The 17,634-nt window shown below is 41.7% G+C and overlaps 1 protein-coding gene across 3 annotated transcripts in view; it reads right to left on the reverse strand.

Moving 5' to 3' along the window:
* Window positions 1-679: 679 nt before the first annotated feature.
* Window positions 680-17,634, reverse strand: part of zbtb44 (zinc finger and BTB domain containing 44) — a 50,543-nt gene continuing 33,588 nt past the window's right edge. For all 3 annotated transcript variants that reach the window (XM_070894406.1, XM_070894408.1, XM_070894407.1), the window contains one exon: window positions 680-2,640. In XM_070894406.1, coding sequence (XP_070750507.1) covers window positions 2,334-2,640 — 307 coding nt within the window. In that variant the 3' untranslated portion in view covers window positions 680-2,333. The remainder of the gene's footprint in view (window positions 2,641-17,634) is intronic.

A 17,634-nucleotide genomic window follows, 5' to 3' on the forward strand; every position in this document is an offset into this window, starting at 1 on the left:
ACACAAATAAATCAATGTAAGATAAAATTAAACTATTAGTGCTGCTCCTGTGCTGGCTACACAGATTTTACAATGGAAAAATCACTGCAGTATGACCATCTCTTTAATTAACATGCATATATTTTAAAGATAAACATAAGCTCAAGATTTGATTCACATTGTAAATAGGCCAAAATTAAACCAACGCAGAAAAGTAGTGCTATTTGAAAGTACATAAACCACCTTTGGTTTTGATATTTAAGAATAACAGATATTCATCAAAAACATCTCGGCAACTAATTTGTGGTTTTCTTGGGATGGTGATCAGTTTGACAGACATATTAACTACTACATTGCCAGAATGCACGTCAACATGACTGAGTGGAATACAGAATCCTTACCATCACATAACTAAACTGCCAAAATATAGTATACCTTTTTAGTATTTGTCTAATCATCTTTTCTATAAAAAGCTGTCGAAACACCAAATTCTAGGCATGGATCAGTGTTACATTTATCCAGATCCCCTTGTATACAAAATTAACACAGTAATAGAGGTTTTTCCATCAATGCTTCCAGCATATTTTCAGCTCCTATTTCTCTACAAGGTATTCTCTGGCTACGCAGACAGGAATCTTTCAGTATTGCTGGTAAGGTTAATGTACAAGTGAATACATTTAATTGAATAAAGTCCAAACTATCAATGTTATCTGTGCTTTATTCTCAGGAGTGCTACTTTCTAAATATTTTGAATACCAAGACTACAGAAGTTACTAAAAAATAAAAAAAAATTAAAACACACATGCCTTAATCAATCACAGCATGCCTTCGATTGTCAAAATATTACATGATCCTATGCACATATTAACAAAGGGATCAACAATTGTAATTAACACCTTTAAAAAAAGGTGAACACCACAAAACAGCAAATTGTGTAGGTTGTTTAAAAAAAATCTTTAACAGCTGTAGAAATCTAAGTCTGAACATTTAAGCTTAAAACCAGTTATCTTGTTAGCACAAAAAACTTGTGTTTTAGAAAAGTTTGCAATAAACCACTGATTCAACAACAGCCAAGGCAAACAAGCTCCCTGAAAATACTCTTCACTAACGTGCCACCAACTGTGGTGTCAATGTTAACGCACATCCACAAGTTACAAGAGACTAAAAAGTAGCTAAACACATCTGAAGGGAATATGCATTCACCATTACTTCAGATTAATAGTAAAATATGTACTGGAAAACATCTGAATATTTCCAGTTTTAAATCACATAGATGTAAAAAGGTCACACTTTGGTGGCACCCGGTCAGAGCCAAATACTTAATGGCTCTGAAACCAACTCCTGACTGACCCCTCAAGGTCCTTCGCATCGCTTCTAGCCCAGTTGGCCAGAAAACTAATTATACATTAATTATACACTCAACAAACATTAATTATATCACTGTGCTATGCTGAACATAATATTTTGCTTTCCTGAACTGGAAAAACAGCGATTGGAACTTCAATCTTTTCAGCCAGGAATGCAATAGTCAAATGGCTCTTCAGAAAGCCAGATGCCTGACTGAAAGGTACTCATGACTTTCAGCAACTCTTCCTTTTCCCTATTTCGATTACTAGGTGGTACTTTGAACAAGAGTTGCCAAAAACCATCTGATTATGCAGAAGGAAATATGGCACAATTTGGAGTGCATGAAAAGAAGCTGTTATTCAGGAATAGATATCCAGAATAGCATTTCTATTCACAATGCCAACTTTGAATTCTTATTGATAAAAAGGTTGATATTACAGGTATTGTAAAAATGTATTTTTTGCTGAAAAAAAAATCCAATTTCTGGTGGACATTCTGAAATTTCATACCCTGTGAACATCATTTAGTCGTATTAGAATGTCAGGCAGATAGCACTTGTGTAGTATTTAAACATTTGATATGCTTCCAGTGACTTGATGCAGATAAAGTCAGAGATGAGTTTTTGTTGTCCACCAATGCAGCATTTCAAACATTGATCCTAAAATATGTCCCTAGATGCCAATATGACAAGGAAAGTACTATTGGCAGCTTTATTAAAGTAAAATGTAAAACATTGAGGGTACTGTTCGATATACGTTGTTCAAAAGCTGTACCACAGCTTTTTCCAAGGTCTGTGCCTGCTGTGTGAATTAAGAAATGTGTGGTTTAATGTGCTTGTAAGTAAATGAAGGCCCACTGACATGTCTGAAACCTTTGATGATTAAGTAATGTGACGTTGACCTATTTTAAATAAAAGTTCAGAGTCTGGAAGAAAAGCTCCAAGAATCACTTGACCCAGGTCCAGGCACTTTCTCCAAAAGAATTGAAGTTTAACTACCAGGGCTAATTTAATTGTAAAGGATATGAGGTCCTTCCTCTGGAGAACTTCTCTTTTGCAGATCTTCTCTTACACCAAGGATTCCATTTACATCTGAGCCATTCGTCTTCTGCTCTTCTATTATTTCGTCGTCCTTGTTCATAAGTCCAGCCAAGTGTCCAAGGGGGAATGCACTGTCACAGTTCTGTGTGGAGGACACTTGTGAAATGACTGGCATTTGTACTGCTGAGTTGTTATCAAAGCCATTGTCTCCGATATCATACTGGCCAAGGGCCTCCTCTTGCTCTTGTTTCAGGTAGTCTGGCACTATGAAGTCACTGGAAAACAAGTAATTTTAATATTTTATCCTGTATGTTGAAGTACAATTCAATCCTGATATACAACAGTTTACCTCAAAATTTTACCCCTGGTGTGTTTAGATCCGGATTTCTCAAAACAACAGATTAAAAACAGCCAATATGAAACTTATTGCAAATCTTGATCCACCCTGTCATGGGAACAACACACATCTGAAAAAAAACATTTATCAGGCTTTTGAAAGACACTTCTCTCTAGATACACTTAGCAATGGATTGATATTTAATGCACAGCACTGAAATCTGAACTGGTTAATATTTTATGCCTAGATCTCCAATTCTATACAAGACTGAATGCATGGGAATTGGTGTGGTACATTGTATTGCATAGCTACACTTGGATCAAATGTAACTCAGATAGCAATGCTTGTTAGAATCCCTCAGAGTTTGCTTGATAACGGTTTAATAAAAGAAATTTAGAAAATCTGTTTTTAACTACCCATGATCTATGCATTAGAAAATTCTATTTTATTCTACAGTTAACACTTTCCAATGAACTCAAGATGGAATCCCAAAATTTGATAAAATATAGGGATCCAATGTACGGTAGTGTAGTGATTATGTTATTGGAGTAATAATCCAGAGTATGCGTGTTGGTAGTTTGTGAATTTGAATCCAGTTTAAAAATCTGAAAATTAATAACTGGCATCAGTAAAAGTGACAAGAAAACTACTGGTTGTCGTAAAACGCCAACGGGTTCACTAACGTCCTTTAGGGAAGGAAACCCATCGCCCAGACCCAGAATAGCCTACAGAATACCCAGTCCCACATAAACAAGGGTTGACTCTTAACTGCACCCCCTAGAGTCACTGAACGGCGGGATCAACAATGCGTCTCCTTAAGCAATGAGATTTAAGGATCGAGAAATAAACAGATTTTCAGAAGGCATTTGATAAGGTGCTGCACAAGAGGCTGTTACACAATATTAGAGCCCATGGAATTGGGGATAATATATTAGCATGGATTGAGGATTGGTTAATGAACAGAAAACAGAGTAGGAATAAATTAGTCATTTTTGAGATGGCAGGATGTAACTAGTGGAGTGCCGCAAGGATCAGTGGTTGGACCCGAGCTATTTACAATCTATATCAATGGCATGGATGAGGCGCCCGAGTAGAATATATCCAAGTTTGTTGACGATACAAAGCTAGGTGGGAAAGCAAGCTGTGAGGAGGACTACAAAGGGATATAGACCAGTTAAGTGATTGGGCAAGAAGATGGCAGATGGAGTATAATGTGGAGAAGTGTGAAACTATCCACTTTAGTCGGAAGAATGGAAAAGCTGAATATGTTTTAAAAAGGAGACACACTAGTAAATGTTGGTACAAAAGCTAAATATTGCAGATGCTGGAAATACTCAGCAGGTCAGGCAGCATCTGTGGAGAGAAACAGGGTTAAAGTTTCGGGTCGATGACCCTTCGTTAGAACTGGCGAAGAGCTCGGACGAAGGGTCATCAACCAGAAACATCAACTCTGCTGCACTCTCCACAAATGCTGCCTGACCTGCTGAGTATTTCCAGCATTTTCTGTTTTTATTATAGAAAATGTTAATATTCAGAGGGATTCGGGTGTCCTTGTACACAAGTCATGGAAAGTTAACATGCAGGTACAGCAAACAATTATAAAGGCAAATGGTATATTAGCCTTTATTACAAGGGGGTTGGAGTATAAGAGTAAGGAAGTCTTGCTGTGATTATATAGGGCTTTGGTGAGATTACACCTGCAGTACAGTTTACTGTTTTGGTCTCCTTACTCAAGGAAAAATATACTTGCCTTCGAGGGGGTGGAACAAAGGTTGATGTGATTACTAGACTTAATTTTCTGTGGTGAGTTGAATGGGCAATTAATTTGCAAATCCAGCAAGTTCTTAAAAATAACAAGCAAGCTAAGGGCAAGATGTTGTTTGAGGGAAGCAAATGTCGGAGCTGCATACATGGACCAGCAAGATCTGCAGATTCGCCACAGAAAGTTAAGTCTAGTAATTAAGAGCATAAGTACCTTTTTAGTGATATGATCATTGTTATTGCAGTGACAATCAATCTCTGGCCCAGAAATTTAACAATTTAAACTGTGGAGTCTCATTCCTTCAGGTGATAAATTGTTCCGAGAGATTTTTAAAATGTCAAATTTAACATTTTTCTTTCCATCTGTCTCTATCTTCATCCAATTTTTCATTCCCTCTCTATTTCTCTTTCTGTACCTGATTTGACTCAAATTCACCTCCTCTAATTCACAGTCCTTCTCGGTCGTTCCTCTCGAAGAACCTAAGAAATAGGAGCAGGAGCAGGACAGTAGGCCCCTCAAACCTGATCTGCCATTCAACATCAACTCCACTTTCCTGCCCTGTACCCATATCACTAGATTCCCTTAATGCCCCAAAATCTATCTATCTCAGTGCATCTCAATCTCCTGAACTTGCTGGACGATTTGCATCTTAATACCGGCGCGCGTCATCAATACGCCGTTATTTTTACAGCACGATCCATCCCAATATTTTTTTTTTTTATAAAGTAGAATACATAACATTTAAATGAGAGGACACAGGCCCAATTACATGATTTTAAAATTTGTCGACATCTTGCTGATACAGTTCTTATTAGCTTTGAGGAAAAGTTATTTTTCTGATATGTTAGAAAAGGACAGTCATATAGCAATGGAGTAATATTTTGATATCAGACGATGCGAACCCAAAGGACTATAAAACTGGTCTATGCACCATTCCCAGGCTAAATCTTCAGGAGAAAATGAGCTCGACACCTTGCAAACATCAACTGCAATGAGGAACCTTTCACTGCACTGTAGTAGTTGACCAACTACATGCATACAAGCTTAGCTGACTAAAGAGAGATTGTTACAGTTCAGCTTCCATTTCATTCATTTTCACAGCAATGAAGCAGGAACCATGGGTAGGCCTGCATCTGCTATGAACTGAAATATAATACACCTCTTGGCAGAATGAACAGATAGCATATTCAGGATTAACAATTAAATCTTGTTTCCACTTACACAATGGGGATTTTTATGGGATACCCATGGTAGTCATCTGATTGAAAACATAGACAGAGTATAGTATTTCAGGCTAAACTACAACTTGGTACAAATTTATATCTTAAAATAAACAGAAAGAAAAATGAAAACATTGACAAAAAAGCAGTATGAAATTAAATTTCACTTGCATTTCAAACCTTTTTCTGAAACCAAAGTAGAATTACTTCAAAACTACATTTCTTTAGATCAGACATGGTGGACTACAATAAGGGTGTGTAGAGCCACAGAGTTCTGCCTCACTATTGCAACATGGAGCTAAACAAGCAAACTAAAAATATGGCTTGAAGCCTGCTGTATTTATCCCATCCTCAGGGTACCCTGGATATGGAACTATCAAAAACACAATGATGATACAAGCATTCCAGGTTAATTAGCACTGCCAGCCAACATTTGTATTATCAGGAAATACTGCATCCGAGACAATTGCCCTGAAATTCTGGTTGGAGGCTTCCTTCGGACGAACGCTTCCGACCCAAAATTTTTCTACGAATGTACCTGGTGGTTCCGGAGGCACTTTCGATTCCAGTCGCAGACCTTCTTTTCCCGCGCATCGCAGCGCGCCCACGTCTTTGAGATATGGACGGGGAAGCTGGAGTCACGAGTGCCTGGACAGCCAATCACAGTGCAGTATTCTCATTGATAGTAATGAGAACTCCGATTTTACACGTTTCCATTACTATCAATGAAATAACCCCCTAAAACACCCAAACACAACATAATGGGCCCAAGTTTCCACACGCGTCTAGAACGGCGCAGTCCCGACCTGGACACCCGTTTTTCGCGGCACAAAGTGCGCCTAAAAAAATCCTCGGTATTCTCCACCTACTTGCAGGTCCTCTGGCCCTTAGCGCAGCCAGCAGGAGCTGTGGGGGGGGGGCGGAGCCAGGTCCCTGCGCTAAAAACAGTGCCGGGACCTCTGCACATGCGCGCTACAGTGGGCGCGCAAGTGCAGTAGCTTCAGGCGCCGAACTGTGTGGGAGGGGCCCGAAGCACGCAGCCCCTAGCCCTGGCTGAATGGCCTCAATGGGGCTGCGTGAATAAGGCTCCTCCCACGGCCAGCTCCTGCTCCCCCCCCCGCCGACCAGACCCGACACTCACTCCCCGCCCGCCCCCCCCCTGCCTCCGGACCAGACCCGACACCCGCTCCCCGCCCCCCCCCCCCCCCCCTGCCTCCGGACCAGACCCGACACCCGCTCCCCGCCCCCCCCCGCCTCCGGACCAGACCCAACACCCGCTCCCCCCCCACCCCCCGCCTCCGGACCAGACCCGACACCCGCTCCCCACCCCAGACAGGACCCGCGCTCCTGTTCCCGCTCACCCGCCTGGACCCGACCCTACCCGCGCTCCTGTTCCCGCTCCCCGCCTGGACCCAACCCGCGCTCCTGTTCCCGCTCCCCGACTGGACCCGACCCTACCCGCGCTCCTGTTCCCGCTCCCCGCCTGGACCCAACCCGCGCTCCTGTTCCCGCTCCCCGACTGGACCCGACCCGCGCTTCCCCCCCCCACTGGACCCGACCTGACTCCCCGCTCCCGGACTGGATCCGACCTAATCTCTCTCTCTCCGAACCTAACCTCCCCTCCCCAACGCCACCTACCTGTAAATCTGGTGCTGGGGACGGGGCCGGCCCGACCTTCGGTCCCGAAAGGCCTGCCTGAAGCACTTTCACACAGGTAGGAAGATGGTTTATTTAATCTTTTCTTTGCTTATAAATGTTTATTCAGGTTGGATTTATTTGTATAATATTTGTAGAAGTATAAATAAGGATTTATTATAGAATTTAATGACTTTCCTCCCCACCCACCCCCCCCACCCCCCACCCCACCTCGTTCTGGACGTCTAATTTGTAACCTGCGCCTGATTTTTTAATGTGTAGAACAGGTTTTTTCAGTTCTACAAAAATCTTCACTTGCTCCATTCTACTTTAGTTTGGAGTACGTTTTCACTGTGGAAACTTTCAAATCAGGAATCAATGGCCGGACACGCCCCCTTTTGAAGAAAAAATTCTGTTCCAAAGTAAAACTGTTCTACCTGACTAGAACGGCAGAAAAAAAAAAATGTGGAGAATTGCGATTTCTAAGATAGTCCGTTCTCCACCAGTTGCTCCTAAAAATCAGGCGCAAATCATGTGGAAACTTGGGCCCATAAAATTTAAAAAAAACACCTCATTTAAAATTAATTGAAATTAAATGTTTTAGAAAAAATATAAAATTTTTTGAGTTTTAAAAAATCTGTTTTAATAGGGTTTAAAATAAACTTACCTTAATGGACAGGATTTTTACTATAGAAATGTGTATTTAAATTTAATTTTTATGCTTTAAAACTCTTTCGCTGGTAAAAGTTGGATATGTGCCTGCTTTCACCAGGCGTAAGAGTTTGAAGGACATTCGGTGGGCAAGAGATGGGCAAATAGCCCAATCTCGCCTGTGCAGATGTCCTTCTCCCGGGGATGTGGAGGACCTGTCAAGAATCTTGACAGATCGGAAAAGCCGGTTTTCGGCACATGAGCTTTGCGCGCCGAAAACCGGCTTTTGCGAGGCCTCGCCGGGTCCATATTCCGTACAGACCAGGCGAGGCCGGGATTTCACACTCAGTGTTCTCCTGGACAGCTTCTGCAAACAAAGTTTATACTTGATGCTCAGTCATGAGAGATAATGACAATGGCTGTGTGTCACATTTTTGACACCTATTAAGCTGGAAATATAATCCCTTTTGCCCTTCAACAGTCATAATTTGGTTAGCTATCGTTCAAAAATTAGTGGGGCATTCAAAATTTCACACTTGAAGAATTGGCTCTTGACCAAATTATATAAGGAAAATCAGAAAACAGCAGCTATGGTTTTAATTTAAAAATTCAAATTCCCGGAACTAGCTACAATTTAATAAAAGAACTTCCATTTCGCTTAGGTGGTCCCTCGTATCGAGGATGACTTGCTGCCACCAAAAAAGGATGAGTTCACAGGTGTTTTAATGAAGGACCTGATAATCCAGGTCCCGAACTGCATATTGAAGAGTGGAAAATGTCTGTGCGTGGATTTTTTTAACGTGTGGTGGCCATTGTACACCAGCCACCACACGGGCTTGTTAGAGCTTGGTATTGATCCAGTGGCAAGGATTAACCAAAATGACTGGAGACCAGCTCTGCTGCATGGACCTAGTGCGCACACATATAGTAGTGTGAACTGGCCCCTTGCTGCCCCTGGGCCCTCGCCTCTTCTGGACCCTGAACTCACGCCTCTCCTGGGCCCCGATCACATCACTCTATAATCTCTCACCACTCCTGCTGCATCTGCCCACGTTCTAATCAGCGACGGATTATGGTGACGTCCAGTCCAGTCACCCTCTTCACAGTCATCGCCCTCCGCGATCGGCTCGTGCTGTACCTTACCGCTGGTGTTTCCTCGCAGGTCGGTGCCTCGCTGTGTATCGGGCTGCCGCACTTCCGCTCCTTTTAAAGCCCCGACCTGCTTCAGATGGCTCCTCGCAGATCCACAGAGAGGCCCCGACCTGCGAGGAAACACCAGCGGCAGGTCAAAGCCATAAAAGGAGCGGAGGTGCAGCGACTTCCATTTATATAGTGCTTCTCACACTTTCCGGATGTCCCAAAGCATGTCACTTTTGTAGTCACTGTTGAAAGGGATTATGGCAGCCGATTTTCACATAACAAAGATTCACAAACAGCAACATAAATCTGTTTTAATGGTATGAGTTGAGGGAGAAATGTTGGCCAGGACAACAGGAGAACACCCCAGTACTCTTTGAAGAGTACCACAAGATCTTTTGCATCCACCTCAGAGAGCAGATGGGACCTCGGGTTAATGTTTCATCAGAAAGGTAGCACCTTTGACAGTTCAATTTTTGCCCAGTACTGCACAAAACTGTTAGCCTAGATTATATGCTATCTGTGATGGTACTTGTACCCATTACCTTCTGACTTGGGACAATTCTATCACGAAGACTGACACCTGAAAAGATGTACAATAGAACATTTTATAGCTATGCAGGGTGGAGCGTGTGTTCAGAAATAAAAAAAAAATCTAAATTTCAGAAGAATTCTAATCCTTTCGTAAATAACTAAGATTAAAAAAAACATTGCTAATTCTCCAACCCAATTTATACTTTAAATGTATACTTTTCATAAATAAAAATTAATCTACGAGAAACCAGAAAAGATCACCAGATGAATATCGTGGCTGCACTAATCAAAACCAGCTCTCTTCATGAACAATTTTGGGATGGGAAATAATGCCAATCTCCACTCAATGTTAAGAGATGGCAAAAGATATATCTGCTATATACTTCCTTAAGTGAGATGGGACATACGACATGGCAAATAGCCGTTGGAGAGCTTTCACACTGTATGAAGTAGAATCACATCTCTCAGATATCATTTTTTTCCCCCAAAAGTGGAGGGGTGGGGAGGGAAGGGAGCATTAAGTATATTCAAGACAGAGATTAATAGATTTTTGAGCACTAAGCGAATCAAGGGATATGGAGGGAAAGTGGAGTGAACGTAGAAGTTCAGCCACAATCTTACTGAATGATGGAGCAGGCTCGAAGGGCCGTATAGCCTACTCCTGCTTCTATTTCTTATGTTTCAGTAGTGTCAGTAGTGATTTTCCCACTAACCATGCACAGCGCTACCCTGCCTTTGAAGAGATGCATTTTTCTTGCTCTCTTGCCCCAATTAGTGGGATGATACATTCTATAAAAAAAAGAATATCAGCTTGCATAGAATGGTATACATATTTAGGCACATGCTGGATTCAAAAGAACTAAATACTAATGCTAGTTGCCTGTGTGACTGAATTAACGGAAAGTTTTAAAGACATATTTAAAATAGAGCTAAATCCATCCAACTAAAATAACATGCTACATTACAAAATCAATGCTGATAGTTTTGGCACCTCAGTTAGAAAGACCAATTTGCACTTTGCCTTCACTTCTGCAGTTGGCAAAAACACACTGGTGTTTGCATTGTTAAATCGACACTGGCGTTCTCTTCAGCCAGTTATTTTAAAGATTTTGACCTATGTATATAATAAAAGTTTTTCATATCCTTATCTTCAGCATTACTGCAAAGTCATATTACCCCATAATTATGCTTTATGCTGACAAAAACCAAATCAAAAAATGTAACCTAAACTACACTTGCAGCATTCCAAAAATGCATTCAATTTTTAAAATACCCTGTAGTTTTCTATCATCCCTCTCCCCAAATGTAGTACCACCCAGAGAGATCACAGCAGAAATCCAAAATGAAACCTGTAACTAGCTTTTCCAAACAAAATGGATGTTGGCTCTAATCTCCTGATGTGCAGCACAGTAATACTGAGATGAAGCACTAGCAGTGCAGAAAAATGGAACAAGTTCAATTCAGGAAGCTATTCCAATTACTAAATGGATTTGAAATTAAGTTTTTGGTGGAGGTAAAGCTACTTAATCTGTCAAGTGCTAGATCTACAATTTTAAAGAGTCCATACCAGCATATATACTTGTAAAGTATACATTTTTAATCTCCTGAAACATCTCATAGCATGCTACTTACAGTAACAATATGAAATGGAAACATTAGTATTTGCAGTGGTGAGAATAGGAAAAAATTCAACTATAAAACAACAGAAAATGACATGTACAAAAAATAATGGGAAGAAATTCAGGCTTTAAAAGGCACTTAACTGGAACAAGGTACTTTAAGTGAGGGTTAACATGAATTCATTGCACGGTGGGAAAATTAACATGCTTTAAAAAAGATGGCACACACTTTAAACAACTCCAAACAAATTTAAGGGACCTACATAGAATCATAGAATGATACAGCACAAGAGGCCATTCAGCCCATCATACCTGTGCTGGTTCTTTGGTGGAGCTATCCAATTAGTCCCAATCTTCTGCTCTTTCTCCATAGCCCTATAATTGTTTTCCTCCAAGTATTTATCCAATTCCCTTTTGAAAGTTACTATTGTATCTACTTCCATTTCCTTTGCACGCAATGCATTCCAGATCACAACTCAGTGTAATAAAATGTTGCCTCTGGTTCTTTTGCCAATCACCTTAAATGTGTGTCTCTCGATACAGACTCTACTGCCACTGGAAACAGTTTCTTCTTAATTACTCTCAAAACAGTTCATGATTTTGAACACCTATCAAATCTCCTCTTAACTTTCTCTGCTCCAAGAACCACCCCAGCTTCTCCACAAAACTGAAGTCCCTCATCCCATTCTAGTAAATTTCTTCTGCTCCCTCTCCAAGGCCTTGACGCTCTTCCTAAAGTGCGTGCCCAGAATTGAACACAACTGAAGCCGAACCAGTGTTTTATAAAGGTTTAGCATACATTTCTTGCTTTTGTACTCTATTCTTCTATTAATAAAGCCAAGGTACTCATATGCTTTTTAAAATAGGCTTCTCCACTTGTCCTGCAACCATCAAATATTTGTGTACCTACATCAGGTCTCTCTGTTCCTGCACCCCTTTTAAAATTGTACCATTTACTTTGTATTGTCTCTCTCCTTTCTTCCTACTAAAATGCATCACTTCAGTTATCGGTGTTAAATTTCATCTGCCTTGTCCCTGCCCATTTCATTAGTCTATGGCCTCCTGAGGTCTACTATTCTCCTCACTGTTTACTACATTTCCAAGCTTCATGTCATCTGAAAACTTTGAAACGATGCCCTGAATACCCAAGTCCAGGCCATTAACATATCAAAAAGAGTAGCCCTATTACTGACCCCTAGGTAACACGTCCCTTCAGTCTGAAAAACAACCGTGCAGCACTACTGATTTCTGTCCCTTAGCCAATTTCATATCCAATCTGCCACTGTCCCTTTAATCCCATGGGCTTTAATTTTGTTACAAGTTTTGTCATTTTTCGTCCCCGTTGGCCTTTGCGGGTGGGGGAGAAAGAGAGTGTGTCTATTTAGGGTACTACACAAGATGCTTCTTATTGTATTTAAATCTTTAGCTACATTTCCCTTCACTCAATGCACTAGGGACACAACTATCTACCGGGGCACTTTTTGCATTAATGCTTTCCACAAAATGCAACAAAAATGCCTGACTAGATGCGGTCATGGGTTATGTTAACAGAATTACTGGAAAATCCATCCTATTGTTAAATATAAAAAAGTGGATATCGTTGAGATCTGCATTCAAATTCAGCACACATTTCTAATGGGTGCAGGTCCACAATACAAACTGCTTAATTTGGCACTAAAATAGGAATTTCAGAGGACACGAAGCTGCTCATCATGGGAAGTATTAAATTTATACTAGCGCAATAGCGGATGCCCTTTTGAAACTTTTGTTTGGGGAGGGACCAAAGTAAGAGGTGAAGTTCAGACAATTGGGTAGAATAGAGGGAGCATTAGGTACAGGCTGCAGGTATTGGAGCCATCAAGCAGAAATTACGGGCTCAAGTTTCGGCCTTCCCATAGAATGGCGCAGCCCCGAGCTGGACGCCCGTTTTTCGCGCTTGAAAGTGCACCGAAAAAAAAACTCCGATGTTCGACGGCTCCTCGCAGGTCTTCAGCAGCTTGGCACGGCACGCACAGAACAGCGGGGGAGGGGCGGAGCCAGACACTCGCGCCGACTCTACAAGCAGTGGGGGGGGGGGGGGGGCCTAATTTAAATAAGGCAATGTCGTGCCGGCAAACCTGCGCGCGCCCATTGGAGCGTGCGCGCACGCGCAGTGGGAAATAAACATTGGCACTCGGCCATTTTTAAAGGGACTGGAGGAAAAGTGAAGATTTGTCTCGTGGACCCCTGGAAAGGCTTGTGATTTAATTTTAGTGATTTTTTTTGCATAATACGCGGTGTTGACAAATGCAGCACCCATTCTGAAAATTTAAGTTTAAAAGTGTCTATGTGGCTGCCTCTTCCTGTCCCTGGCCTAAGGGCCTCAGTCTCCCTTGCAGCTCGAAGGCTGATTGATTGCTGTGTCCTTGGCTGCCGTCCAGTCACTGACGATGCCCCTATCCCGTGGCCAAATGGCCTCAGTCCCCTTCGCAGCTCGAAGGCTGCTTATTGTTTCTTCGGCTGCCGTCCAGCCACTGACGCCGCCCCTATCCCGTGGCCGAATGGCCTCAGTTCCCCTTCGCAGCTCGAAGGCTGCTTGTTGTTTCTTCCGCTGCCGTCCAGCCACTGATGGAAGGAAGGCCTGCCTGAAGCACCGCAGCTCGAAGGCTGTTTGCTGCCGTCGAGACACTGATGCCACTCCTGTCTCCAACATGGAAGGCCTGCCTGAAGCACCGCAGCTCGAAGGCTGCTGCTGCTTCACGCAGGTAGGAACATGGAATATTTAATCTTTGCTTTGTTTATAAATTTTTATTCAGGTTGGATCTTTATTTGTATAAGTATGACTGTTGAATGATTGTAGAATTTAATTACTTCCCTTCCCCCCCCCCCACACCCCCTTGTTCCCTATGCCTAATTTGTAACCTACGCCTGATTTGTAAAGTGTATGCAAGGTTTTTTCGGGCATACAAAAATCTTCACTTACTCCATTCTAAGTTAGTTTGGAGTAAGTTTTCACTGCCTAAACTTTGAAAACAGGCATAAGTGGCCGGACACGCCCTCTTTTGAAAGAAAAATTCTGTTCCAAAGTGAAACTGTTCTAACTGACTAGAACTGGAGCAAACTAAATGCCGAGAATTGCAATTTCTAAGATATTCCATTCTAAACCAGTTGCTCCAAAAAAAACAGGAGCAACTCAGGCCGAAACTTGGCCCCAAAGAATTTCACTTAAAAGATAATTGAAAAGCAATTATTTGATTTTGGAATCAAAAACCCTATTCTTCAGAATTTTGCAACTGTTGGGCATTAATTGCAACATTTATTTTTCAATTCAATTTTGACAACCCAATGGAAGGAAGGGAAGGAACGAGTGAGTATTCTGTGAAAGTATTTTTTTCCCTCCACTCAGAATAAGCTATGCTCTTTAAAGTCTTTCAATAGTTTGGATATCTGTAATGAAGGTGGAGTGGGTGGGGACAGCTTCCTTTCTAATACTGGATTACATTTAGTCATAAATCTTAATTAAACCATCAGTTTTTTGTATTCGTCAACAATTTAATTGATACAGAAAAATAGCAACAGAAAACTAGGTTAAATGCAACTAGAAAGCATCGTGTTCAAAGTCAGCATCATTTTATTACATCTCTGCAATCTGCTACCAAACCGCCAAAAGCTTTTGACAAAGTTCCACACAAAAGACTATTAGTTAAGCTGTGGGTATTGAAGGCAAATCTTGGAAATGGATCAAAGTTTGGTGAATGGTAGGAAACAAATGGTTACATCAGAGGTGGGGGGGGTACAGAGTGGAGTCGCAGGGACAAGTGTTGGGATCACCACTAATTTGCATCAATGACTTGGATTCAGAACTCAATGCAAATAGGTCAAATTTGCAGACAATATCAAGCTGGGAGGTGCAGCAGACTCCGAGAGAGCACCTCAGAAATTTTAGTTGGCCCATGAAATTTAATGTATTCAAATGTGAAGTACTACATATAGGAAGGAAAAGTCAGCAGCATGCATTCTCAATGAATGGTGTCAAAATAGCTAAAGATGAAGTTGAAAGAAACCCAGAGTCTTAGGAAAAATCAATACTCAAAATGTCCAACCAACAAAGAACAATTTTCAACAGAATGTTAAATTATATAGCCAAATCAGTGGTAGAATATACGTCGATAAGAGTCATGATCAAATTTTACAATGCTATGGTCGAACCACATCTTGAGTACCGTGTCCAATTCTTGCCACAGACACAAGGGAGAGATTCAAGGGCTGAAGACAATGCAGAGAGAGACATTAGGCTGATCCTCAGTGTTAAAAGATTTGAGTTGTGAGAAAAGACAAGAGATATTTGGACTTTTCAGCCTTAAAAGGAGACATCGAGAGGTGATCTGATGTATACAAATTAGTAAGCTGTATGGGAAAGATAAATGCAAAAAATTACTTAACCCTAAACTGGGGGTACTGGATAAGAAATTACAAGTTCAAACTAGTAAAATGCAAATTTATAATATCAGGAAGCTCTTCATATAGAACGGTGAAAACATGGAATGCACTCCCAGATAAAAAAAACTGTTGGTGAAAACCGTGGAATCATTTAAGAAACAATTTGGAACATAGGTGTTGCTAGACAAGAAGGGAACGAGAAGACGAGATGGCTTTCTGCCATCCTGGTAGTCACATGATGCAATAATGATGAAGTTGTTGACTAATCATAGCGTAATCTAAAACAGGCCCAGAAATGACAAGGAAAATCCCAGTGATGGAGAGCTTTGGAAACCATAGATCCAAAATCACCTTTTCTCACCCAAGAATGCTACACATACCTCATTTAATGTCTCAACTTATTCATATTACTGTATTCCAAAATGCTATTTTATCTGAAAGAAATCTATATTAATTTGTATTTGAATGCATTTCCATAGTCTGTTCCATCGATTAACTACTCACTCAATTAAACATCGAGACTTCAGATTAGTTTTGAAGCACTCCCAGATAGAGTGCTTCAAGCACAGGCTGTGTCCTCTGGTTCTACTATTCTGGATTAGGAGAAAAAGCATGGCGTAGTCCATGTTTGCCATTCCCTTTAGAATCCTAGGCCCTAAGTTTCGGCCCGCGCCAAAAACGGCACACCTCCGAGCTGCACGCCTGTTCTTCACGCCTAAAAGTGCGCTAGAAAAAAAAACTGCGATATTCTCCGGCTCCTCGGAGCTCAATCTCAGCTTGGCGCGGCGCGTTCTTCACAGCCGGGGGCAGAGACTCGTGCCGATTCTCTAAGTAGTGGGGGGCGGATCCAATTTAAATGAGCCAACGTGGTGCCGGCAACCCTGCGCGTGCGTATTGGAGCATGCGCGCACGCGCAGTGTCAAACAAACATTGGCACTCGGCCATTTTTAAAAGGACTGGAGAAAAAGTGAAGATGTGTCTCTTGGACCCCTGCAAAGGCTTGTAATTTAATTTTTGTGATATTTCTGTGTGTGAGGGAGTACTTTTAGCAGCACTGTTGAATAAATCACCTGCTGACATCAGCGAGTTCAGCTTTTCACTGCTAAACTTGCAGAACCGGTGCTGCATTGGTGCATGCAAATTAAGGATTGTGTGTTTTGAGAAATAAGAGTGCCAATTCAACTTTGCAATGGATCAACGTCCACCAAGAACAAAGAATTTCTTGCATGAGGAAGTAGAGATATTAGTCAATGTAATTGAGCAGAGATGGCAGGAGCTATATACCTGCAACAGAGGTCGTATAAAAGTGCCAAAAGAAATGAAGAAACGCTGGAACCAAGTTGCAGAAGATTACTGCGCAGTGGTGCATATCATCAGATCTGGAAGCCAGTGTAAAAAGAAATGGCACGACCTTGGTCATGTAGTGCAAGTAATATATCCCATTTTTAATTCAATCGTAATTGTAACCTGGCTATCTGTATGTCCCACCTTGCAGACTGACACACTGTAAAAAGTTATATTTTACTTGTGCAGAAGAAATTGGCCCACAACAAAAGAGAGGCCACTCGGACAGGAGGAGGCACACCCAATCTGCATCCACTGACACCCTTGGAACAAAGGGTAGCTGCTATGATGAGTCATACATGGAGAAAAGCAATCGGTACAGCACAAGCTGGGCCCGCACGCGAGGAAGAGGACAAGTCCTGAAAGTGCATCGTGGCCCTTTAAATCAACCTGCTGCCGAATCTGCTATGTGTGAGAGTACGCATGCCACCCATCCGGCCCCCTCCCTTGCTGTTAAGCATTTGACTGTTCTGATGTATTTTGCAGAACATGATGATGACAATGATGATGATGACGATGCTGCTGCTGCCAACCCGGAGGATCCTGAGGGTACAGAACAAGAACCAGTACAACCAGCTGCGGACGAACCAGACTGGATGATGGCAGTGATG

This window comes from Pristiophorus japonicus, chromosome 11 (assembly GCF_044704955.1).
Source record: "Pristiophorus japonicus isolate sPriJap1 chromosome 11, sPriJap1.hap1, whole genome shotgun sequence".
NCBI classification, from domain to species: domain Eukaryota; kingdom Metazoa; phylum Chordata; class Chondrichthyes; family Pristiophoridae; genus Pristiophorus; species Pristiophorus japonicus.